This window comes from Brassica rapa, chromosome A03 (genome assembly GCF_000309985.2).
Source record: "Brassica rapa cultivar Chiifu-401-42 chromosome A03, CAAS_Brap_v3.01, whole genome shotgun sequence".
In the NCBI taxonomy this organism is placed as follows: Eukaryota; Viridiplantae; Streptophyta; class Magnoliopsida; order Brassicales; family Brassicaceae; genus Brassica; species Brassica rapa.
Genome location: NC_024797.2, coordinates 20,665,258 through 20,686,822, shown reverse-complemented (window position 1 = coordinate 20,686,822; position 21,565 = coordinate 20,665,258). Strand labels below are relative to the sequence as shown.

Below are 21,565 nucleotides of genomic sequence, written 5' to 3'. Positions count from 1 at the left end.
ATCATTTTATTGCACATAGCCGGTCTAGAATAGAAACACAAGTTTGGTGTGCTTCTAATTTTAAATGAATTTATATAGTCAAGTGGTCAATTATTCTCGATAATATTCATTACCACAATTGGTTACGTGTTTTGGAATATATATGTTTCAGTTTGATACTTACTGCTGACTTTAATTTGATTTTTCATAATTTTAGATATACTGGACCAAATTTTGTTTTTGCTTGAGGTCCCAAATTCCCAATCCCGTTTTGTATATATATATATATATATATATGAAGTTATTCATTCTTTCACCATCAGCCGACTATTATATGTATAATTTTGCAAACTTAATTACGTGAAATTAGTGAATAAGAAATATACAGTATATTGATACTAAGGATTGGTCCGTGTTTCGTGGTGAAAATTTGTATATTTTATTTATCATTTTTTTTTAAATGTTATGGTTATATATTATGTGTCAATTGATTATTTTATTTTTATCATTTTCCGGTTAAGATTATTTGAAATTAAGGTATTCAATTTTTTGTTGTTTCGATTAATCAATCTTGCGATAATTTAATGGACTATATTCTATTTCATTTTTGTAGTGTGAGATCTTAGGATCTGTTTATTTTTGTTATGCCATTTACTCTTACATGTTATTTGTGAGGCTATTTTGTATTGTGTATCTCGTCCGGACTGTGCAATTATATTTTTATTTTTCATATTAATGTTAAAATTATACTGTTAAGTTTTTTTTTTGTGAAATTCATGACGTAACATATTTTCTAAAAAAGTTTACCTTTATTTGGATACAATAACTTCAATATCTTGTTTATATATATAGTGAAAATAAACTTTTAACTCTATGACATTCATGCCTTGTTTAACTATCCTTTTTACTTTGTACAAGTTGAGAAATGTTGATGTTGGTTCGTTAGCCGAGACAAATCTGTTTGTACTATCAAACTCACCTAATCAGGTAAGTAACTTTAGTCGTATATTAATTGATGATTCGTTAATAAAAGCTTAAAATGGAGTGACTATAGGTCATTTACATATGGAGTTAGTCATATCTGAACCATTGAGATAAGAACTAGGGTAAAAAGGTCTATTTCAACCTGAACAATTTCCATTGTGATTTTTTATATCTTAATTTTGATACAGTGACTATTCCAACCTAAACCAAAGTTTTTTTTGAAATAAACTACCTTAATTATACATTTAAGTCGAAATCAACATTGGCCGAAATTGTTTTAGTCAACTATGCTGAGTTGGCTGCCACACATACAATTTTGATTCAAATGACACATTATTTTTGGGTTGCAGATTGATAAATTTTAATTTATTTTTGTATTTTAATCACAAATCCCTTATTTTTAATATATTACTTTATATAATAATTTTTTATTGATTATACTTTGATTATTTAGTTCTATAACATTTTATAAAAAATGTACCAAAATTTTAATAGAATAATATTATTAAAATAACAGATTTTGATAAAAAAATATAAAAATAAAATTTGATTTTATCAATCTGCAAACTAAAAAGATATGTGGTAGTTGAATCAAAAAAAAATCAGAACATGGCATTTGACTCATCAAAATATTGTACGCGTGTCAACTGACTCAGCATAGTTGACTAAAACAATGTCGGTCAATGTTGATTTTGGCTTAAATCTGATAGTTGAACTAGTTTATTTCAAAAAAATTTAGTTTAAATTGGAATAAACACTGTATCAAAGTTCATATATAAAAAAGCACGATGGAAATTGTTCAGGTTAAAATAAGCCCCTTTGTTTCATAATTTTTAGTTTGCAAATCTGTTAATTCAGAAGGAAAAAAAATTGTATTTATATAAGCTTATTTATTTGATTATTTCGTTTGTGTTTCACAGTGTTTTAGTTATATAAACTCAGAGCATGTCTACAATCAAAATTCTAGGTTGAAACTAACTTAAAAAGCGATTAAGGAATGATAAAATTTGGAGGATAACAAAATAGTTTATACGATGAGTGGTAGATCTCCCATATGAGAAAGTTGAATTTTTATTGACTTGTCCGTTCTTCCTGGAACGTCCATTTTAGTTTTACCACAAACCATCAATTTATTTCAAACACGGAAGAGAGTGAAACAAATCCTAAAAATAGCCAACTTCCTAAATTTTGATTTACTAATTTCTTATATTTGAAATGTTTTTAATCCTTAAATCCAAGACAGACGTTTGTTCTTTACAATTTTGTTACACTTCAAAGCCAAAAAGAGTTTTTTTTTTTTGTTTTGTTTAATGTAGCACAAAAACCTACAATACATTTTCTAAAAAGTTATATCATCTCGTAGATCAGCTGGATCTTAAAGGCAAAACGGGGTTTAACTTGCGAGGCAAGAAAACAAGCGAACGTTGTCGTACCATGGTTGCAGCGTTGGAACGAGGACTAAGCGCTTCAAAATCATTCAATTTCAAAAGAATGTTTGATTCACCCTCCACAAAACAGCAACAATCTCAAACACTTGTCCTGGAGAACGGAGATTCACATCTTGTCGAATCCAACACGCCCGAAAGTCAAAACTCTGATAGCTTAGCAGAAAGCCCCGTTGAGAGCATTCCTCCAATGATTTCCCCTCTTACTCGGCCGGGAAAACGACCCGATAGACAACAAGCAGGTGAATCTTTTTTCTCAATAACTTGTTTTTTCTTGGTTAGGGTTAGTCCAGGAGTTTATATGCTAACATAGAAAGAAATCATGAGATTTTGGAGATTATAGATAATTCAGTAAAATTTAATAAAGTTTTGTCTTAAACAATTTGGAAGCCATATAGTTATGTACAAGACCGATGGATCTTTTTTCCCAATAACTTGTTTTTTTGGGTTTGGGTTAGTCCAAGAGTTTATGGACTAACGTAGGAAGAAATCATGAAATTTTAGAGATTATAGATAATTCAGTAAAATTTAATAAAGTTTTGTCTTAAACAATTTAGAAGCCATATAGTTATGTACAAGACCGATGGATCTTTTTTCCCAATAACTTGTTTTTTTTTTAGTTTGGGTTAGTCCAAGAGTTTATGGGCTAACGTAGGAAGAAATCATAAGATTTTGGAGATTATAGATAATTCAGTAAAATTTTAATAAAGTTTTGTCTTAAACAATTTGGAAGCCATATAGTTATGTACAAGACCAGTGAATCTTTTTTCCCAATAACTTGTTTTTTTTTGTTAGGGTTAGTCCAGGAGTTTATGAACTAACATAGGAAGAAATCATGAGATTTTGGAGATTATAGATAATTCAGTAAAATTTTAATTAAGTTCTGTCTTAAACAATTTGGAAGCCATATAGTTATGTACATAAAATCTTGAAAATTTAAGGGTTACAGGGCAAATGTTTCATCGATCTGACTATGTACAAGACCGGTTCTTGACGGACTACAAATGTTTTCCTAACTTTTTTTAGAGAAACCCTAATAATGACATAAGTATTGCAGATACGGATATGATGAAGGACAGGTTCGCAAAACTACTACTTGGAGAAGATATGTCTGGTGGCGGAAAAGGCGTATCTTCTGCTCTGGCTCTTTCCAACGCTATCACAAATCTTGCTGGTAAATCTTTGTCATTAACTCTCCTTCCAAGTTCCAACACAAGTAATTTTAAGGGCTTTGATTGACTTCTTGTGATTTTTTGATGATGGTACGGTCGATGTTCAGCGTCTATATTCGGGGAACAGACAAAGCTGCAACCGATGCCACAAGATAGACAAGCTAGGTGGAAGAAAGAGATTGATTGGTTGTTGTCTGTGACCGATCACATTGTCGAGTTTGTTCCTTCTAAGCAAACGAACAAAGATGGAGTTTGCACCGAGGTTCGAATCCTCCCAAAGGAAGTATATTATTTATAGACACAGATTTATAATGATTAATTATTTTACGTAGATTATGGTGACAAGACAAAGAGGTGATCTTCTCATGAACATCCCAGCCCTTCGAAAACTCGACACCATGCTCATCGTATGTGTTTCCATTTTTGTAGTCAAGTTTAAACTTATTTTTTGTCACAAAAAAAATTAAGAATTTAGAGAATAAATTATACAAGTTTTACTATATTTCATTTTTTTGTTGATAATCCGACATAAATATAGTAGTTAGTGTAAGAGCTACCTATAATGGATTAATGGTGATAAAAACATGTTCAGGATACACTTGACAATTTCAAAGGACACAATGAGTTTTATTATGTGTCAAGAGATTCAGAAGAAGGGAAACAAGCGAGCAATGCAAGGTCAAACGACAAATGGTGGCTTCCTCCGGTGAAAGTTCCTCCCGGCGGTTTGTCTGACCCGGCTCGGAGAATGCTTTACTTCCAAAAAGATTCAGTCACACAGGTTCAAAAAGCTGCAATGGCCATTAATGCTCAAGTCCTCTCTGAAATGGCTATACCCGAGAGCTACATCGATTCTCTCCCAAAGGTAAACAATATTTCATGTCTCCTTTTGTTGTGTTATATACAGATTTTAAGCTTTAATTTATGTTGCTAGAACGGAAGAGCCAGTCTTGGAGATTCGATCTACAAGAGCATAACGGAGGAGTGGTTTGATCCAGCGCAGTTCTTGTCCATGATGGACTTGTCGACAGAGCACAAAGTGTTGGATTTGAAGAATAAGATTGAGGCATCTGTTGTGATTTGGAAGAGGAAGCTTCACGTAAAGGACAGCAAATCTTCTTGGGGATCAGCTGTTAGCTTGGAGAAAAGAGAATTGTTCGAAGAGAGAGCAGAGACGATCTTGGTCTTCCTCAAACAGAAATTTCCTGGCCTTCCTCAATCTTCCCTTGACATCTCCAAGATTCAGTTTAACAAGGTAAATGCAAAGCAATATATTAGTTAATTAGTCCATCATCAACCGATGACAATGATAGAATGTCAGTCCAGTTAATAATTATTGATCCTTCATCTACGGTAGACGAGTTAGATAACAATAAATAACATAATTTTTAAGGCAAATCCCTTAGATAACACAAAAAAATTATGACAAAATAGCAGAAAAGGAAAAACTCTCCAAAATAGCATTATTTCATGGGTAAAACAATGTAAATTACTTCAAACTTTAATCTCTTACCCTAATCACACCCCCAAAAACTAAAGCTTAAACTCTAATCAATATATCCAAACTCAAATATAAAACAAATAAAAGTCTTTTTAACTTTTAGTTAATTACATTTTGGATTTTTTTTCTTGTGTACTATTTTGTAATAAAAAGTGTTTTACTACTATCATAAAGTTATTTCTCTAATATTTATGGTTATAGGAAACAATAGATAATAGTCTTAACTATTAATTGCTTAAATGAATACAGGACATTGGACAAGCGGTGTTGGAGAGTTACTCGAGGATACTTGAGAGCTTGGCTTACACGGTGATGTCAAGAATAGAAGATGTTCTTTACACAGATTCTTTGGCACTAAAGCAGGCTTTATTGGCTGAAGAAACACCAGATGGTGGGCGAACGGAGACGGATTCAGAGTCACCGGGGTCTTCTAACTCGGGAGAAGAAACCGAGAAGCTTGACCGGCAGCATTCCAAGACCTTGTTTGATTTCATGGGTTGGAGTGATAAACCTACCACACCTCCAAGTGTTACGCCGAAAAAGTTATCCTACTTGGAGAAGCTAGAGAATTTTAACGGTTTTAGAAGCCCCAAAGATAGAAATTTATCATGAAAATCCATGCGCGGTGATACGTTTACAGAGGACATAAGAGTGTAGCTAGGGACAAGGAATGAAAGCATAGTAGCAAATGAACTGTACAACGTTCACACTCACACCCTTCCTTCTGGCTTCATTCCTCGGAAAGAGAAGTCCCTAGCTTAAGGGGTTTAAAATTTTGAAAAAGATAACTATATCTCAATCGTGTACATGTTGTTTCATAATCTTTAAATGATGTCTTTGTTGTTCTTCACTTACAAAATTGTGGACATTAATCATGGACATAACATGGCAAACAAGAAGCGTATGGTGTAAAGGTACACCTACAAGGTTTGGAGCTCGTGTTTCTCACTCTTTTCTTATCAAGATTTTACCATTTTCCACTAAAGCTTTTTAACTTTTTGAGGACGGAGCTTCTACCTTATAGACTAGGAGACAAGTCACTTTTGCAATCCTTTTTTTTTTTTGACAAAACACTTTTGCAATCCCTCTGACGTAAAAAATGTACTAATTTTTGCTGTTAAAAATGTATAATATCCTAAAATATCCAAAAAGACACGGTTTTGATTATACATTATCCATGTGATGGTGAATGATTGGAAATTTCATGTTGTTGATAACGCATTGTCCATGTGATTGTTAATGATTAGAAGAAGTTTCACGCTGTTTTCATCCCAGCTCCCCAACATAGCGGTTGTCTTCAACAATAAATCAATTATGTGAGATGATACCCTCATCCAAACATATAAAACTATAACAATGATGCCATTTATTTAAATCTAAACGGATAGTCAAATATAATTAATTAAACAAAATTATCGAGAGCTAAATAATTTGGTTTCCGATAATAACTAAAATATTTAGGTACGTATATTCACATGTTGCTATTATAAAGTTTATCATTAAGGACGTATACATAAAATTACTTTATAAGTAGAGACATTTATCATTAAATACATACTAGAGCTTGATCCGCGTATCCACACGAATTTTAGTTTTTATTTTTCTGTAAATTATTTAATAATATTTATAATATGTAAGTTATTTGGATATTTTTAGGTTTGTATACATCAAAACTAAATCTATCAAAATCTGAAAAGATCCGATTCGAAACCCACATAATTTTTTTATAATAATCGAATGAAACTTAATTTCAAAACCCAAAAAGCATACAAAAGAAATAATATGTATTTAACGGGGTACCCAAAATCTATGTATGACTGATTCTATAATCAAATAATTTTTTTTTGTTAATCATTTAATTTTTTTGACAAATTGAGCAATTTCATTCAAAAAAGTCAAATTATTATAGTTAACGTTTAAAATAAATTTTATCGAATTATTATGAGAAATAAATTTAATAAAATAGTCAAAATAAAAAAAAGTATAATAAAATATTTTAAAATAAATAAATTTTGTTTATATTTTGTAATAAATCCTGTTGAATTATTTAGAAAAAAAATGGTTAGAATTAGTTAAATATAAATAAAAATCTATTAAAAATCATTTTTAAATAGGTAAATATTATTTTGTACTTCAGTTTTAATAGAATATAGATAGATACATATCATAGTTACAATATTATAACAAAGTTTATGCTGTACTTATTTTTTTGACCAAAAAAAGAATTATTAATAATAAAATTTCCTAAACCTATTGTTCTCTGACTCTCTCTCTCTGACCGTCGAATAAAGAGTCAGCTTTGGGAAGTTTTCTTAATCGTAAAAACTTTGACCCTTTCTTCCATTGTTGATCTCTTCTTCCTTCCTTGTCTATTGCTTGCTGCTCGATTTCCTTCTCTTCGTCACTTGTGTATGGGCGACGCCAAACCCGGGATCGTGATGGCTAACAGAGATCGGGAGCTTCTGATCCCAGTTGCTCACTCCGGCGAAGATGATGATCACGATTCTACTCCCAAACCCTCTCCTTCCTCCTCTTCCTCTTCCTCTTCTTCTCAGGAGGTTACCACTAATCTAATCCCCTTTTTTATCCGATTTAGGGTTTCGATGGCGACAATTGTTGAAATTTCAATCTGGGTTTTGTTGGGATTAGTGCCCAATCTTCAATTGCGTTGTCAAGATTGTAGATTTTGGAGGAAAGGATCTTTTTTTTTTATAGATTGCTCTGTTTAGCTAATTTTGATGGCTTTTACTGAGTGAGAAAGTTTTGATCTTTTAGACGTTTTACAAGTTGATAAGAAGCTGGGCGTCAAAGAAGTTCATGACTGGATGGTACGGAACGTCTCTTCTTTCTTTCTTGCTTAATGTAATTGTTCTGATTCACAAAGTTCTATCGTTTTCCAGTGTTATCTTGCTTCCAATGGCGATCACTTTCTATGTGACGTGGTGGTTTATTCATTTCGTTGATGGGTTCTTCTCCCCTATATATGCTCAACTCGGAATCGATATCTTTGGTGAGAAGCTTCCCTTCCCTACTCCTTGTATATCTTATCTAGAAGAATCATGTAGCTGTATAAGTTGAAGACAGATGTTTGATGTCAGCTTTTTTAATTAAATTTGCTTTCCAGGGCTTGGCTTTATCACGTCTATTACATTCATCTTCTTGGTGGGAGTGTTCATGTCGTCATGGTTAGGGACTTCGGTTCTCAATTTGGGAGAGTGGTTTATCAAGCGGATGCCGTTTGTTCGCCACATCTACAATGCCTCCAAGCAAATCAGTACTGCCATTTCACCTGGTATTCATCTGTTTTTGGTGGGAGTCTTGATTTTATATAACTTCTTCTCACCCTTAAGTATGTTCCAGATCAAAACACTCAGGCTTTTAAAGAAGTAGCCATTATAAGGCATCCACGTATTGGTGAATACGCGATTGGATTCATCACATCGACCGTTGTTCTACAGGTCTGGTGCAAGAAACTCTTTGCTTCTTCCTGAAAAGGCAAAACCTAAATGTGTTTAAAATCATTGCAGACTTACACGGATGAAGAGGAGCTTTGCTGTGTCTATGTGCCTACAAATCACCTTTACATTGGGGATGTGTTCCTTGTAAATACAAAGGATGTGATCAGACCAAACCTCTCAGTAAGGGAAGGCATAGGTGAGGAGAAGATTAATTTATTTCATTATTAAAAATGTTGATAAGTGTTATGTTCTGATCTTTGGAGTGTGAATTGTTTATCTATCTACAGAGATCGTAGTGTCAGGAGGAATGTCAATGCCGCAAGTTCTGTCAACACTTGATATGAGAATGGCTCCAGAAAGAAGTAGAAGTAGTAGAGTTGAAAGAAGCTGAAGATTAGTCCTTTGCCAAAAAGAAAACAGATTCTCAAATCTTTATTTTTCCATGTCTTTTCTTTTGGATTCGGTTAATTTCACATGTGAAGTTCAAAGCATTAGAAAAGCAATCGTGTGCTAGAAGTGGTTTGTTCTCGAGACTATCTCCATTTGTGTTAGTACTGTTTGTGTCTATATACTAGATTCTCTTACTCTCAAGTAAACTGTACCGATATATTCATTTAGGTCCATCCCATTTTACTTTCCTTTGAAAGCATCTCATAGACGATCAGAAACCTTGTTGCATAACCAAAACGATCTTAAGTTCATTGTAAATCCGTGGGCCATGATATTACCATAGGATACTACAGTTTGTTTTACGAAGGTCGTATGTATTACAACAGCATTTACAGGAGTTATCTATGAGAAGGACCTAATTTCAAGCATGAACAAGTGTTTGGTGTTTTCTCTGGAAACGCATGGGAAGCTAGAGCTTTTGTCGATCTCCGTGAGTCCTCCAAGTTAGTTTATGGTTGGGATTAGTGTAAATGAAAGAAGTGCGTCAAAATTGTAATTTACAAAATACACCAAAAAATACCTCTACAAAGATATGTATTTAATAGGGACTTTTTTTTTTTAGTTTACAAATTTTGTAACTTAAACTATAGCTTCACACGTTAGTTCGAATACAAAATCATAAAACCCTCATTCTTTAACCATGTGTGTTTCAGTCACCTAGAGCTATGAAATCCTTTTCCTAAGAATACTTTTATACACGGTGCATAGTTTCCGACTTATACAAGGTAGGTTTATAACCTTAGTCTCAAATCTTTTTAAAGTGAATATTTCTTATACCATCTACTAAGTCTTTATGTTATCTTCCTTCAAAGACTTTTTCTTCTCCAAGGTAAATATGTCTCCTTAGCGTCCTAACAACGTTCAGTTAAGCTCTAGTCTCCAAGTCAGCTACTTAACAATAGCTCAATCCTTCTATTTTTCAAACTTGATTTAGCAGATCATGATGCAGTTCCAACTAGTACAAGATCTTCATCAGATCTTTGCATCTTCAGTCTGCCTCTTTTTAGCTTTATATCTTCTCAAATTCTTACACATATACGATTGCTTTTTTTTTTTTGTGTCTGTTTCTAGCGCCTATGTCCTGCGGTGAGAAATAGAAGATTTTTTATTTTTATTTTCAGTTCTTTTGTTATTGTATCTCTCCACCTGAATCTGTATGTTTGAAAAAATTGGATTTCAATGCGTGTAATTTCTTTTTGTGGTTGGCAAGTGTATCTCTACTCGAGAAACATTCAAAGCTAAAAGGAAGAGATTGAAAATGCAAACATCCGACGAGCAGCTTGTAACAGTCGGAAGTGTAACATGATCTATGATCTGCTACAACGAGTTTGAAGATCTTATCCAAACGTATGTATATGAAACTCAAGATTATATAACTCACACTTTATTAGCTTAAGAAAATTCCTCAAAACTTAAGCTCTCACAAATAATCTTTAATCTCACAAGTTCATGGCACAACTCACCATCTTCTTATATAGTAATATATATCCTTATCTAACTAGGAAAACCCTTTATCCTAAACATAACTCGAATAGGATAAGTATGACTTGATCTCCAAGTTATTCTTCATGTTTATCTTCAAGTTTATCTCTAACAGAAGAATGTAATGATCAAGTTGGAACTGAGTATACTGATTTAAAGACTAGAGCTGGAGTGGAGCTGCAGTTGACATGGAGCTGGGCTGGAGTTAAGTTAGAGCTGATCAGATGTTATTTGAAGACCAGAGCTGGAGTTGAGCTGAAATTGAGCAGCCAAAGATTTATCTTGGTGAAAGGAAAACTCAATGGTGGAAGATTTCTAACAAAATTGGTAGAGTTTTAGGATATATTTCAAGTTTGAAAGATTTGATAATATCTTTTTGGGGACTAGGTTTAGTCGCCTTCTCTTGCATATAAATATGAGAACATCTCTTAATATTCTATGCTTTATTTTGTGTTATGGTTTTTACTTCTAGAGTAATTCTTGCATATGAGTTCGGCCACTGATGTATTTTGAGTATGTGAAAGCTTCTCTGTGTGATGCACAACTATTTCTCGGTGGTCTCCCTCTTCTTATATTTTTTTTTGATTTTTCTATCTATACTATTATTTGTGTAATAATCTTTCGCATTCGAACTATCACATTAAAACTTAAAACTTTTAGTATTGTTTATACCATTAATGAATTATTATAATAAAATTTGTCAGCAGATAAAAATGAAATATACGTATGATAATGATGTTTTATTTGATATTATTATCTATGGTGTTTGCTATTATCTAATGATCCATCACTTATTTCTTTTTATAAAGAAATAAACTATAATAATAAAATAAGTTTTGTGTATATATTTATGAACTAAACAAAAAATATATTATTATTATCTCAGTTCCCTTTTCTTTTAAGTTATCATCAATTTTTATTTTTGTTTTATTTTACTTGCTTTTTTATTTTAGTTTTATATTTTTGAAGTTTTGTGAAGTGATTTTTCGTATTCGAGCTCTCAAGTTAAAAGTTAGAATGGTCAATACTTAATGAATTATTATATTTATTTTTTATATAATTGATCTTAAATTAATAAATTAATTATAATAAAAATTCCCAAATTTTTTTATGAAATACGTAGGATAATGATGTTTTATTTGATATTATCAATGGTGTTTGATATTATCTGATGATCCATCACTTATTTATTTTTATAAAGAAATAAACTAAAATAGTAAGATAAGTTTGTGTATATATTTATCAACTAAGCGAAAGATATATTATTATTATTATTATGATCTCAATTCCCTTTTCTTTTAAGTTATCATCAATTCTTTTTGTTTATTACTTACTTTGTTTTATTTTAGTTTTTACTTTGGAGTTTTTTTGTAGTTTCATACATAGTGGTGGTTTACAAAAGTAATTTAGACGAAGGTTTATCTTAGCTATTTTATTTTATTGTATGTTTGATATGTAATGACTTCTAATAGTTTTATAGATATCAGTGATTAAGAAAACAAAAAAAAACAAAAAAAAAATGGAAAAAAAATGATTAAGAACATAAAAATAATTAATTATGATGATGATCTTTATATTTATAATGCATGTATCGTAAAATTATTATGTCGGTGAAACGTTTCTAAACTTGCTACTAAAAACAAGGAAAATTTAATTATCCTAAACTAAGATAATATTGTTAGTACGTTGGTGTTTCCTATAACTAGTAGGAGCATGACTTGTACCCTTTATATATTATGACGAGCTAAAGAACAACTTCGACCATTCAGTCAATTATTTTCTTTTCCTTTCGCATATATATTTTTGAGTCGCCTCTAACCATATATCTTCCTGATCTTCGTTTAAAATAAAAAAAGCTCACAGGCAAGAAGGCTAGCATTAGTTAAAAACCAAAAAGCATTCGCGATGAATCGTCAATGGCTTCTCCGTTTTGTTTTTGTCCTTAGTGTCATCATGATGATGAGTAGCACAGCCTTGTCCGACACAGGAAACGTGTGGATCAGAAACTCCCTGCCTAACCAAAAGGATCTCATAGTCCATTGCAAATCCCCGAAAGACGATATGGGATACCATAGGGTGCATCCCAGAGGAGCTTACAATTTGCTTTACAAACTTCGTTATGAAGAATATTTAAGGAGGCTTTACGAAAACAATGATAACTGGTGTCATCTATGGCAAGGACATGATTTCAAGCATCACCAAGTGTTTGATGTTCAAAGTGGCGAACAATGGGAAGCTAGAGAAGACGGAATCTATCGTTGGTCTGCGTTGGTGTACGCTTGGGATGCTACTAGATCAAAAGCTTCTTCGTTGGGGTCGAGTTGTTTCTCTTTAGGGTTGTTGTCAGTTTCTTCCTTCTTTTTATTTTATTTTATCTAGTCTTGGTGATTAATAAGTTTATTATTTTATTTTTCTCTTATATATGAATTTTGGAATTATACATACAATATTTGAAGAACTTGCAGAGAGTTTTTTTTTTCTTGTACTAATCAAGTGGGATTTGTACATCCAATAAATTAATAACTCCAATTACCTAAAATTATAAAATAAGGTTTAACCAGGTGGGATGAACATAAAAATCAGATTTTATCAAATAAAAAAATACTAATTTTGAATTCATTTCAGTTACAAATTCAATCCATACAATTTGATGATGAATAATGACAAGTTATGATGAGCTCATCGGCTTTATACTTTAGTTATCTATACTTTGTTACGAAAAGTTATCTAAAAATCAATTTAATGATCAAATTCAATTATTAGTTTAATTGTTATTAGTGAATAATAAAATAATAATGTTATAAAAAATGTAATAATTTGTAATGATATTAATGAAATTGGGTAAATTAGCCAAACCGGGTCAATGGGTCTATTAAAAGGCCCATGGAGGCATAACAATTTTGTTGGGGGCACGATTAGAGACATTAAAAACAGCGTGTAGTTTAAAGAAAACTTTGAGGAACAGCACGTTGTTTGCTACTTAAAAACCCTAGCTCCCAAATTGTTGTCTGTATAAAAAGCATAAGAAAGTTCGAACAAAACAAGCAGTATCAATTTTCTTAGGATTTGTTTTCGATCTTTTCCTGTTATTACTTTTGCTCTCTATTGTTTTCTTGGTTTTGTGGACAGTGACGATTGATATTAAGGTCTCGTTCGTCGTAACATAGGCTGTAAAAAACCTATTTGCCGACCATTCTGTTATATCACCACCCATATTCTGAGTCCCTAATTTTCTCAGTTTCTTCTTTAATTATTATTGGCCGATGATTTAAATTATTTTGACAAGCATATGTCTGAATTAATCCTTGTTGATAAAATCTAATCTTCTCTATGAGGCCGATATGTTTGTTATTTACTAAAAAGTCAAAATCGATTTTGTTTTGGTCTGTTTTGATCGATTATGTTTATTTGTTTGGGAAAGGGTCAAGTGAGGATTGAAAACGCATAGTTCAGATGAACTTACATGATTACATCTATTCAGCATAGTCTTTCGCTCCTATCTGATGACCCTTTCCTCTGTTTCACTTCAATTTCCAATTTGCAGTCCAATCAGAAAAAAACTGAGGATTTCTTATATACACACGCATAAACGCACTGAATCTCATGTATGTAAACGTCATATTGTACTTTTGTGTTCAGTTTTTATTATTATTCGTTCAGGTAGTTTGAGTCGTCTTTTGTTGGCTACAAAATGGGAATCTTGATTCCTTGACATCTGATGTGTACTTTAAAACCTAATTCTGACGTTGATTAGTGCTTTTTAAAATTTGGACAATAAAAGCTGTATATATTTGTTTATATTTGGAGAAGGAATACTTAAATGTTCTTGTGATGATGGTATTGTATGTTGTTGGTTCAAGTGAACTTATGTTAAAGAAGTAAAGGAAGTGTGTCTCTCCTCATATAGATTTCTAAAATAGAAAAACAAAATGAAGTTTTTGCTCAAATAGAAAAAGTCCAATTTTTCTTTTTTTTTTTCTCTATTTTAAAGATTTCTATTATAGAAATAAATTGGATATGGTCTAATACAGTGAAATTAACCTCATCCGACATACTGAATAACTTCGACTAAATTCACCTCTACGTTTGTTTGGACAAACTAAACAACTTCAACTACTTCACCCATCGGACATACTAAATAACTTCAGTTTGGTTTGTATTCAGTTTAGATTAGTTCATTTTGGCCAGTTTGTTTTTTTAGTTCTGTGAGTTTGGATTGGTTCTACGTACTGAACAAGTTCTCATGTTTCTCCTATCATTGTCAAAATAATCTTTCATCATACCTCTTCTGAAATAAAGTGTAGATGATAGATATTATGTTTCCGACCTATATGGCTATACTAACGAATTAAACCACCAAATCAACGAGCTAAAGTTTCAATTTGTTAACCTTTTTTCCTTTCTTTATCAAATCAAGTAATTAATATTTTAATGGATTAGAAAGTTCGAACTAAATCTAGTGTTATTGGTTCTATGATTTTTAAATCTGTATTAAAATCATTTGTTATTGGTTTAATGATTCATAAATTCTATATCAAATCAAATATTATTCAATCGTACGGATTTACTAATAAATTTGATTTTATAATAGATTTGAATGGATTTGTTTAAATTTTTTTATTAAAAATACAAAGATTCAATTCGGAGAGAAAACCTCCGGATTTATAAATACTAATCCGAATTTTTTTTAAAATTTGCATATTTTACTTAGATTTATAAATACTACATAGATTTCTAAATCAATCAGAATATATAAACCAATAACACCTCCTAAAAGACAATAAAATTTGAACGAAAAAAAATCTTCACATTGATTATTTTGCTGAATTTTTTAAGTCAAACAGAAAATATACAAAATTTAAGAAATGCTATAATATGCCATCAGATGTGATTCATAAGGAGAAACACATGACAAACATAAAATATACAAAAAATTAAGAAAATTTTGTATTGTTGGATGAAATTATCCACTTGAGTTATCGGATTCACATCAAGGAGAATAGTTCTGAAATTCAAAAATGATTATGTACCACTACAAAGATTTTAGAGTTTAGAGTTTTAGATGGGGGTGGGGGTGGTCTAAGTATGTGCATTATTTTGAGGACTCTCCACCATCTTCTTATCTTACTCAAATTTAGATACGAAATAGCTAAGAATGTTAGCCTTCATTTCTAAGTGATTTGTTTTCATTGATGGGCCGAAGCCCATTTAGTAAGCATGACTATTCTCTCACGCCCACAAAGAGGTTTCGGTTCCGAGTGTTGTTGCCACGAGCAAAAAAGAATGAAGAGAGGAAGACGTTTAGGAGGAAGAAGACGAGCTTAATAAACCAAACAAAAAACCAAATTCGCCTCCTCCCGCGGCGGTTCTCCGGTCACCAATCCGATAATGTTGAAGGTGTGGAGATGGTACCAGCGATGCCTGAGCGTTCATCCGGTGAAAACTCAGGTCATAAGCTCGGGCTTTCTTTGGGGATTCGGGGACGTCACCGCTCAATACATCACTCATTCAACTGCGAAACCTCCTCTTCTCCGTCTCACCGTTAGTCATTTCTCGATCTCCTTTGCCTCTGATTGGACGGAGATTATTCTCTCCCATTCTTTGTTACTGAAATGAGTTTAGGTGTTTCTTGAAATGCGTATTGATTTTATGAATGAATCTCTTCCTCAGAGATTGATGGAGTCTTTTGTCATTTACTTGTTTGCTGAGATTCTATGGATTCTATTATTAGTTGAGTAGAGAGGTCTTAGATGGTGAATAAAAGGATAATTACATAACTAATTGTGTTTTATTCTTTTCACTCTTCTTCATGCTGTTTCCATCTCAACATTGCATCCCATTCACCTTTTTCGTCTATTGTTAACATAAGTTCAATCTGTGGATTAGCAACTGTGATGGGTGGACTATTATTGCTTGCTTCTATGGAATAGTGACATGTTTTTTCTCAATTTTAAGACGTCTTTTGCTGCAAAACAGCCCTTAGAATTCAATAAACCACCAGAATCATTTGGTACTTTTCACCACAACCTCCTGCTATTCCCATTTGTCTCCAAGGTCTATGGTATATAGGTTGGTAGAGGACAATTTTATATTTACGGTTTGTTCTATATTGCTCTGATTTTTTTGGCTAAGTATCCAGACTTTGTTTATCAACCATGGTCAAGCACTAACCTATGTTTGGTATAACAGGAAACAAACAAAGATGTTGACATATATATATATATACGTTGCCTAAGGAAGAGATCTGTTGTTATTTTTACTAATATATTGTTTGCAGTCTTGGTTTATGTATTGTGTGGAGGAGCACTAATCTATCTTTTCCATAAAACAGGACACAAATAAAGATGCAGACGCTGATTCAGAATTTAAGCTCAACTGGAAGCGAGTAGCTATCACTAGCATGTTTGGACTTGGTTTTGTCGGTCCTGTTGGCCACTTCTGGTTTGAATCTTTCTCTTTCTTATCATTTAGCTATATCCAGCAACACTGATAAACATGACACTGTTATATTTGCGGTATCACCAGGTACGAAGGCCTTGATAAATTCATAAAACTGAAGCTTCGATACGTACCAAAGTCAACGCGTTTTGTGGCTGCCAAAGTTGCAATGGACGGTCTTATCTTCGGCCCCATTGATCTACTCGTGTTCTTCACGTACATGGGATACGCCACAGGCAAGAACACGTCTCAAGTGAAAGAAGGGCTCAAGAGAGACTTTCTTCCAGCTCTAGCTCTTGAAGGCGGAGCATGGCCGCTTCTTCAGATCGCAAACTTCAGATACGTCCCCGTGCAATACCAGCTGCTTTACGTCAACATCTTTTGCCTTATAGACAGCGCTTTTCTCTCGTGGGTGGATCAACAGAAGGATGCAGCTTGGAAGCAGTGGTTTACTACTCCATTTTTAACTCTTAAAGAACGAGGTGGCACAGGTGGAGTATGATTCATTTTTCGTTTTTTTTTTCATGTCACAAACTTTGAATGAAATGACAAAACTGAGTGTAATTGGCGATTTTCAATCAGATATTGTTTCGTTTTGAAGAATTTCTTCTTTGTGAATAGATAAATGGTTTGAGTTCTAAATAAGAAAACTATAGAAAATGTGCTAAGGCCACCTCCAAGTGGTATTCTTGTGTTACTACAGTTTTTGCTATTTTCTTCTCTTTTGTGAGATGTTTTTCTAGATATGGATAACAAAAGCTATATTATAATTTAGAATTTCTATGAAATTATTAGAAACATTGGATTCCAATCATTTATATGAAGAGTTTGGTTAATCGAATTTTGTTTCCCTAAACTATTGAACCTTATCGATATTATCCATTTTGTATACCAATGTTCGTTTCCTTATCGAAATTTTTTTAGAAAATTCTTTAGTCGTTACTTTTCTCAACGACTTAAAAATGTGATTTGTGACTAGTGCAACGACAAAACGTACAACAATATGTGTCTTACGACATATGACCTGGTCGCGTGATTAATAGCAAAACAAATAACAACATACGATCTGAGATCTGTGACCAGGCCCGGCCACAAGCAAGAGAAGCACAGGTTTCCGGCCGTCACAGTAATAAATATTTTAACGGCTACAAAATTACCAAATAAAACTTTAGCTAAGTGGTCTTGAGATTAATGGCAGTTGTTGGAGGTGCTCGGTTCATCACATTCTTTTTTTTTCCGTCTAAAAGATTTTAATATTAAAAGAGATGGGCCAAGCGCAGTACAACGCTATCGTCCAGCAAACCAAACGGGCAAACCTAATTCCCCAATTGGGCCTAAACATATAGTCCAACTTGAGAGAAACCCTAGAGACCAAACGAAATGGGCACGGCCGCCTCGCAAATCCGTCTTTTTGCTGCTTGGACATGTGTTGCAATCCTCGCCGTCGAGGGTACACGCGTCGCGAGATCCTCGCGTCACCACCGCTTCTCGTCGTCGCCGGAGATCCCACCATCGGATCACCCAAGCCATACCGGAACTTCATCGTTCCGTCAAACCTTCACCTCATACCATCTTTGGAACTCTAGAAACTGGAGTGAATCGATCGCCGTAGCGAGATCTCATCCACCAACCGCAATCCCCAAAAGAAAGCATCGCATGCACCATCACCCTTTCCGCCGGAGCACTTCACTCTCGTCCGACAAACACACTCAACCGAAACGAAATACAAAAAACAGAAAGTTTCAGACAACTGAGATAAAAACTAAATCCTAAAGAGTAGGGGCCTAAATCTGGCGACGCAAGGCTGTAGGGACCCTCACCCCCGGAGACTAGAGCCGATGACGGTGGAACTGACGAAGCTTCCCCGCCACGAAGACAAAAGACCGGTGGCGACGGATCTGTGAGAACATCCGCCTCCCGGAAAAATTACTCAAAACACTACAGTCTTAACCACGACGGGCCCCAGCGACGGGTTCATCAGACTCTATCTGCACACATTTTATTTCAGCATTTTTTTTTTTTTGGCTTGTAGCCTTCAAATATATAGGACCAGCTCTCTCTGTGACTGTTCACAAGTCGTAGTGACACCTAAACAAAAATAGCAAACGTCTAAAAGCTTCTTCACATTTCAAATTTCAAATTATAGTGATTTCATCTCGAAATTAGCAAATTGTTTCCTAGCTTCCATAGATCCGTCAAAACACTCAACCTCTATTCTTGGATCCATAATTATCTTTGAGCTTACCTAAAATACCAATTATGGACGTTTGAGCATTATAATCGATTTCTGGAATTGAAAAATGTTTGAGAAACTGTACGACGTAAATTTGGAGCATGTTAAAAACTAGAGAGAAAATTCATTTAATGCAAATATGCATTTTAGAGTTTGTTTGTTTCTTGTATAAATGAATAATTTACATTCTTAAAACTCATATTTATACTTCTCAGAAAATTCTGGTGACAAAAAAAAAATCTTCTCAAAAAATTTAACTTTCCTTCTATATGAAGTTTTCCTAAATTTGAAAAATGTGAATTTTTACTGGTGCATCAAGATTAAAGTCACGATTAGAATCAACAAAAACATGATACAAACACAGTCTTACAATATGGAAAGCCAGAAGAGCAAATAGAAATATAAGCTGAGAAGATATTAAAAGTGAAGCACATAGCAGTATATAACTTATACTAGTTAGCTTTGATCAGTATGATCTACCCTACGGCTCACTGAAAGTCTCCAAAATCTATTATCATAAAGTATAGTAGAGGTGAGGTGTTCCAACCTCCATGTTATTAGACTTCTTGATCACTCACACATCTCTTCAACTCTATGTTACTCAAAACCTTCAACATGCTCTTATACTCACTTAAGGAGTATAACATTTTTCATACTCAACTGAAAACAATCATGTGTTTGCTTAAGTTGGAGACAAATTTCACTGTTTTTCAAGAATCACATTATCACCATTAAACGAAACATGTGAGAGGTCCCCAGTGCTTGTGCCACATATCAAACCTCTTTAAACCCTTAACAAAAGTAGCAACAACAGTTTCTATGGCGCGAAAGTGACGAAGTCCATCAATCATTTTCCCGGCTCTAATTGTTGTCAACGACTATCCTCAATTACACAATAGTGCCAATCGTAGGTAGTCATCCATTTTCTACCATCAGCAAGAATAAGAGATTAAAAAAAAAAGAATAGCAGATTGAGGAGATATATCTTGATATCAGTAAGAACTTGAAAGATTTTTATAGGATTTGTTGTATTAAAAGAAATATGTATAATTAATTAATGGGATTTAATACTAGAATAATCTTAAATGTGAAGGTTTATTCTATTCAAATGATTTAATTTACATGTAATGGTTAAAATACCTTTAGTGAAGACCTTAGAAATATATTTAATTCGGTGGAATTTAATTAAAAATCATACACGAATAAAAAGTAATGTCCATTGTGTACCTCTATTTTAATAGAATAGATTAAGTTTAATGTAATATAATTTTAAACATAATTTGGAATTTAATTTATTTATAGGATTTGTTTGTAAATTTGATTTAAAATATACATATACCATCTTTATAGTTACTAACCACAAGAAATAATAACACATATTGATTTAAAATGGTGTCCTCTTTTAATAGACAACCATCTTTTACAATTACTTATTACTTTTTCTAACTACTTCAATTATTTTCCCAAAAAATATCTTACCGTTTGATGTTTCTTTTATAGGAAAATGATTGCATTTGCAACCTGGTTATAGATCATCAAAAGATTATACACTAAAAATATTAGTGTATAAACATATACTCAAACTATATAGTTAATATGACAACATGTATGTATGATTATTTTTAGACAAATCAAAGTGGCTTTCAAAACGAATTGCACAGAACTGGAGAAGATAGTGTTAAACCAACATAGTAGTATGCGTTCTCACTTACTTGGGACTGACTGGTTTAACCGCAGCGGTTGCGGTTGCGGTTGCGGGAGTTTACGGATGCGGGTGGTTGCGGTTTCTAGCGGTTTTAAGAGATTTGTACGACTGGTTCTGCGGTTAGAAATTTGTGCGTTTGCGGGATACTTATGACTGGTTAACTACCAAATGCAGCAACTGTTAAATAATAAATTAATAATATTTACATTTTATACAATTATAAAAATATCAAAAATAATAATATTATAATAAATATAAAATTTATATTTAGAAAGTTATAGTTTAAATTTTTTAAAAATATAGAAAATATTTTTATTTTAAAGTTTTATAATATTAATTAAAATTTAATTGATATATTTTAGCATTTTTATAATTTCACTTTAATTTTTTTATTGAATTTTTTTATTTTTGTATTTATATTGTTTTGGAAAAAAAATAAATTTTTTTATCCTCCCGCAAACGCCCGCAACCGCAAACGCTAGCTGGAACCAGTTTTTGAATTTATGAGGTTCAGAGCGATTTGGAGCGGTTTAGAGCGGTTTGAGCGATTGTTGCAAAACGCCAGCAACCGCTACTAACCGCAAAAGCTGCGTTTGCGGGTGGTAGCGGAAAAACCAGTCATACCCTTAGGGTCTGACTGGTTCAAACGCAGCGGTTGCAGTTGCGGCTGCGGGCGTTTGCGGGTGCGGGTGGTTGCGGTTTCTAACGGTTTTAAGAG

General features: G+C 33.0%; 3 protein-coding genes, 1 long non-coding RNA gene and 2 other non-coding genes across 6 annotated transcripts; 5 read left to right on the top strand and 1 right to left on the bottom strand.

Annotated features, from left to right (window-relative positions):
* Positions 1 to 499: 499 nt before the first annotated feature.
* On the top strand, positions 500 to 7,089 carry LOC103860246 (rho guanine nucleotide exchange factor 8). Its single transcript, XM_009137833.3, has 7 exons — positions 500 to 2,650; positions 3,466 to 3,582; positions 3,688 to 3,842; positions 3,913 to 3,987; positions 4,173 to 4,445; positions 4,515 to 4,835; positions 5,331 to 7,089. Exons 1-7 carry the CDS (start codon positions 2,398 to 2,400, stop codon positions 5,691 to 5,693), a joined length of 1,557 nt encoding a protein of 518 aa, XP_009136081.1. The 5' UTR covers positions 500 to 2,397; the 3' UTR covers positions 5,694 to 7,089.
* Positions 7,090 to 7,332: 243 nt separating this feature from the next.
* On the top strand, positions 7,333 to 9,177 carry LOC103860245 (protein CONTINUOUS VASCULAR RING 1). Its single transcript, XM_009137832.3, has 7 exons — positions 7,333 to 7,639; positions 7,857 to 7,909; positions 7,982 to 8,091; positions 8,206 to 8,373; positions 8,442 to 8,539; positions 8,609 to 8,735; positions 8,827 to 9,177. The coding sequence occupies exons 1-7, from the start codon at positions 7,493 to 7,495 to the stop codon at positions 8,928 to 8,930; spliced, it is 807 nt and encodes a 268-aa protein (XP_009136080.1). The 5' UTR covers positions 7,333 to 7,492; the 3' UTR covers positions 8,931 to 9,177.
* A 1,431-nt stretch (positions 9,178 to 10,608) lies between these two features.
* On the bottom strand, positions 10,609 to 16,438 carry LOC117132889. Its single transcript, XR_004456617.1, has 3 exons — positions 16,080 to 16,438; positions 11,111 to 11,117; positions 10,609 to 10,619 (listed from the first exon to the last, which is right to left on the bottom strand). It is a non-coding gene; the product is annotated as an uncharacterized LOC117132889 (long non-coding RNA).
* Positions 13,595 to 13,696, top strand: LOC117133207. Its single transcript, XR_004457042.1, has one exon. It is a non-coding gene; the product is annotated as a small nucleolar RNA Z43 (small nucleolar RNA).
* LOC117133205 lies at positions 13,890 to 13,983 on the top strand. Its single transcript, XR_004457040.1, has one exon. It is a non-coding gene; the product is annotated as a small nucleolar RNA snR60/Z15/Z230/Z193/J17 (small nucleolar RNA).
* Positions 15,711 to 17,551, top strand: LOC103860243 (PXMP2/4 family protein 2). Its single transcript, XM_009137829.3, has 3 exons — positions 15,711 to 16,012; positions 16,803 to 16,912; positions 16,997 to 17,551. The coding sequence occupies exons 1-3, from the start codon at positions 15,860 to 15,862 to the stop codon at positions 17,409 to 17,411; spliced, it is 678 nt and encodes a 225-aa protein (XP_009136077.2). The 5' UTR covers positions 15,711 to 15,859; the 3' UTR covers positions 17,412 to 17,551.
* Positions 17,552 to 21,565: the final 4,014 nt, after the last annotated feature.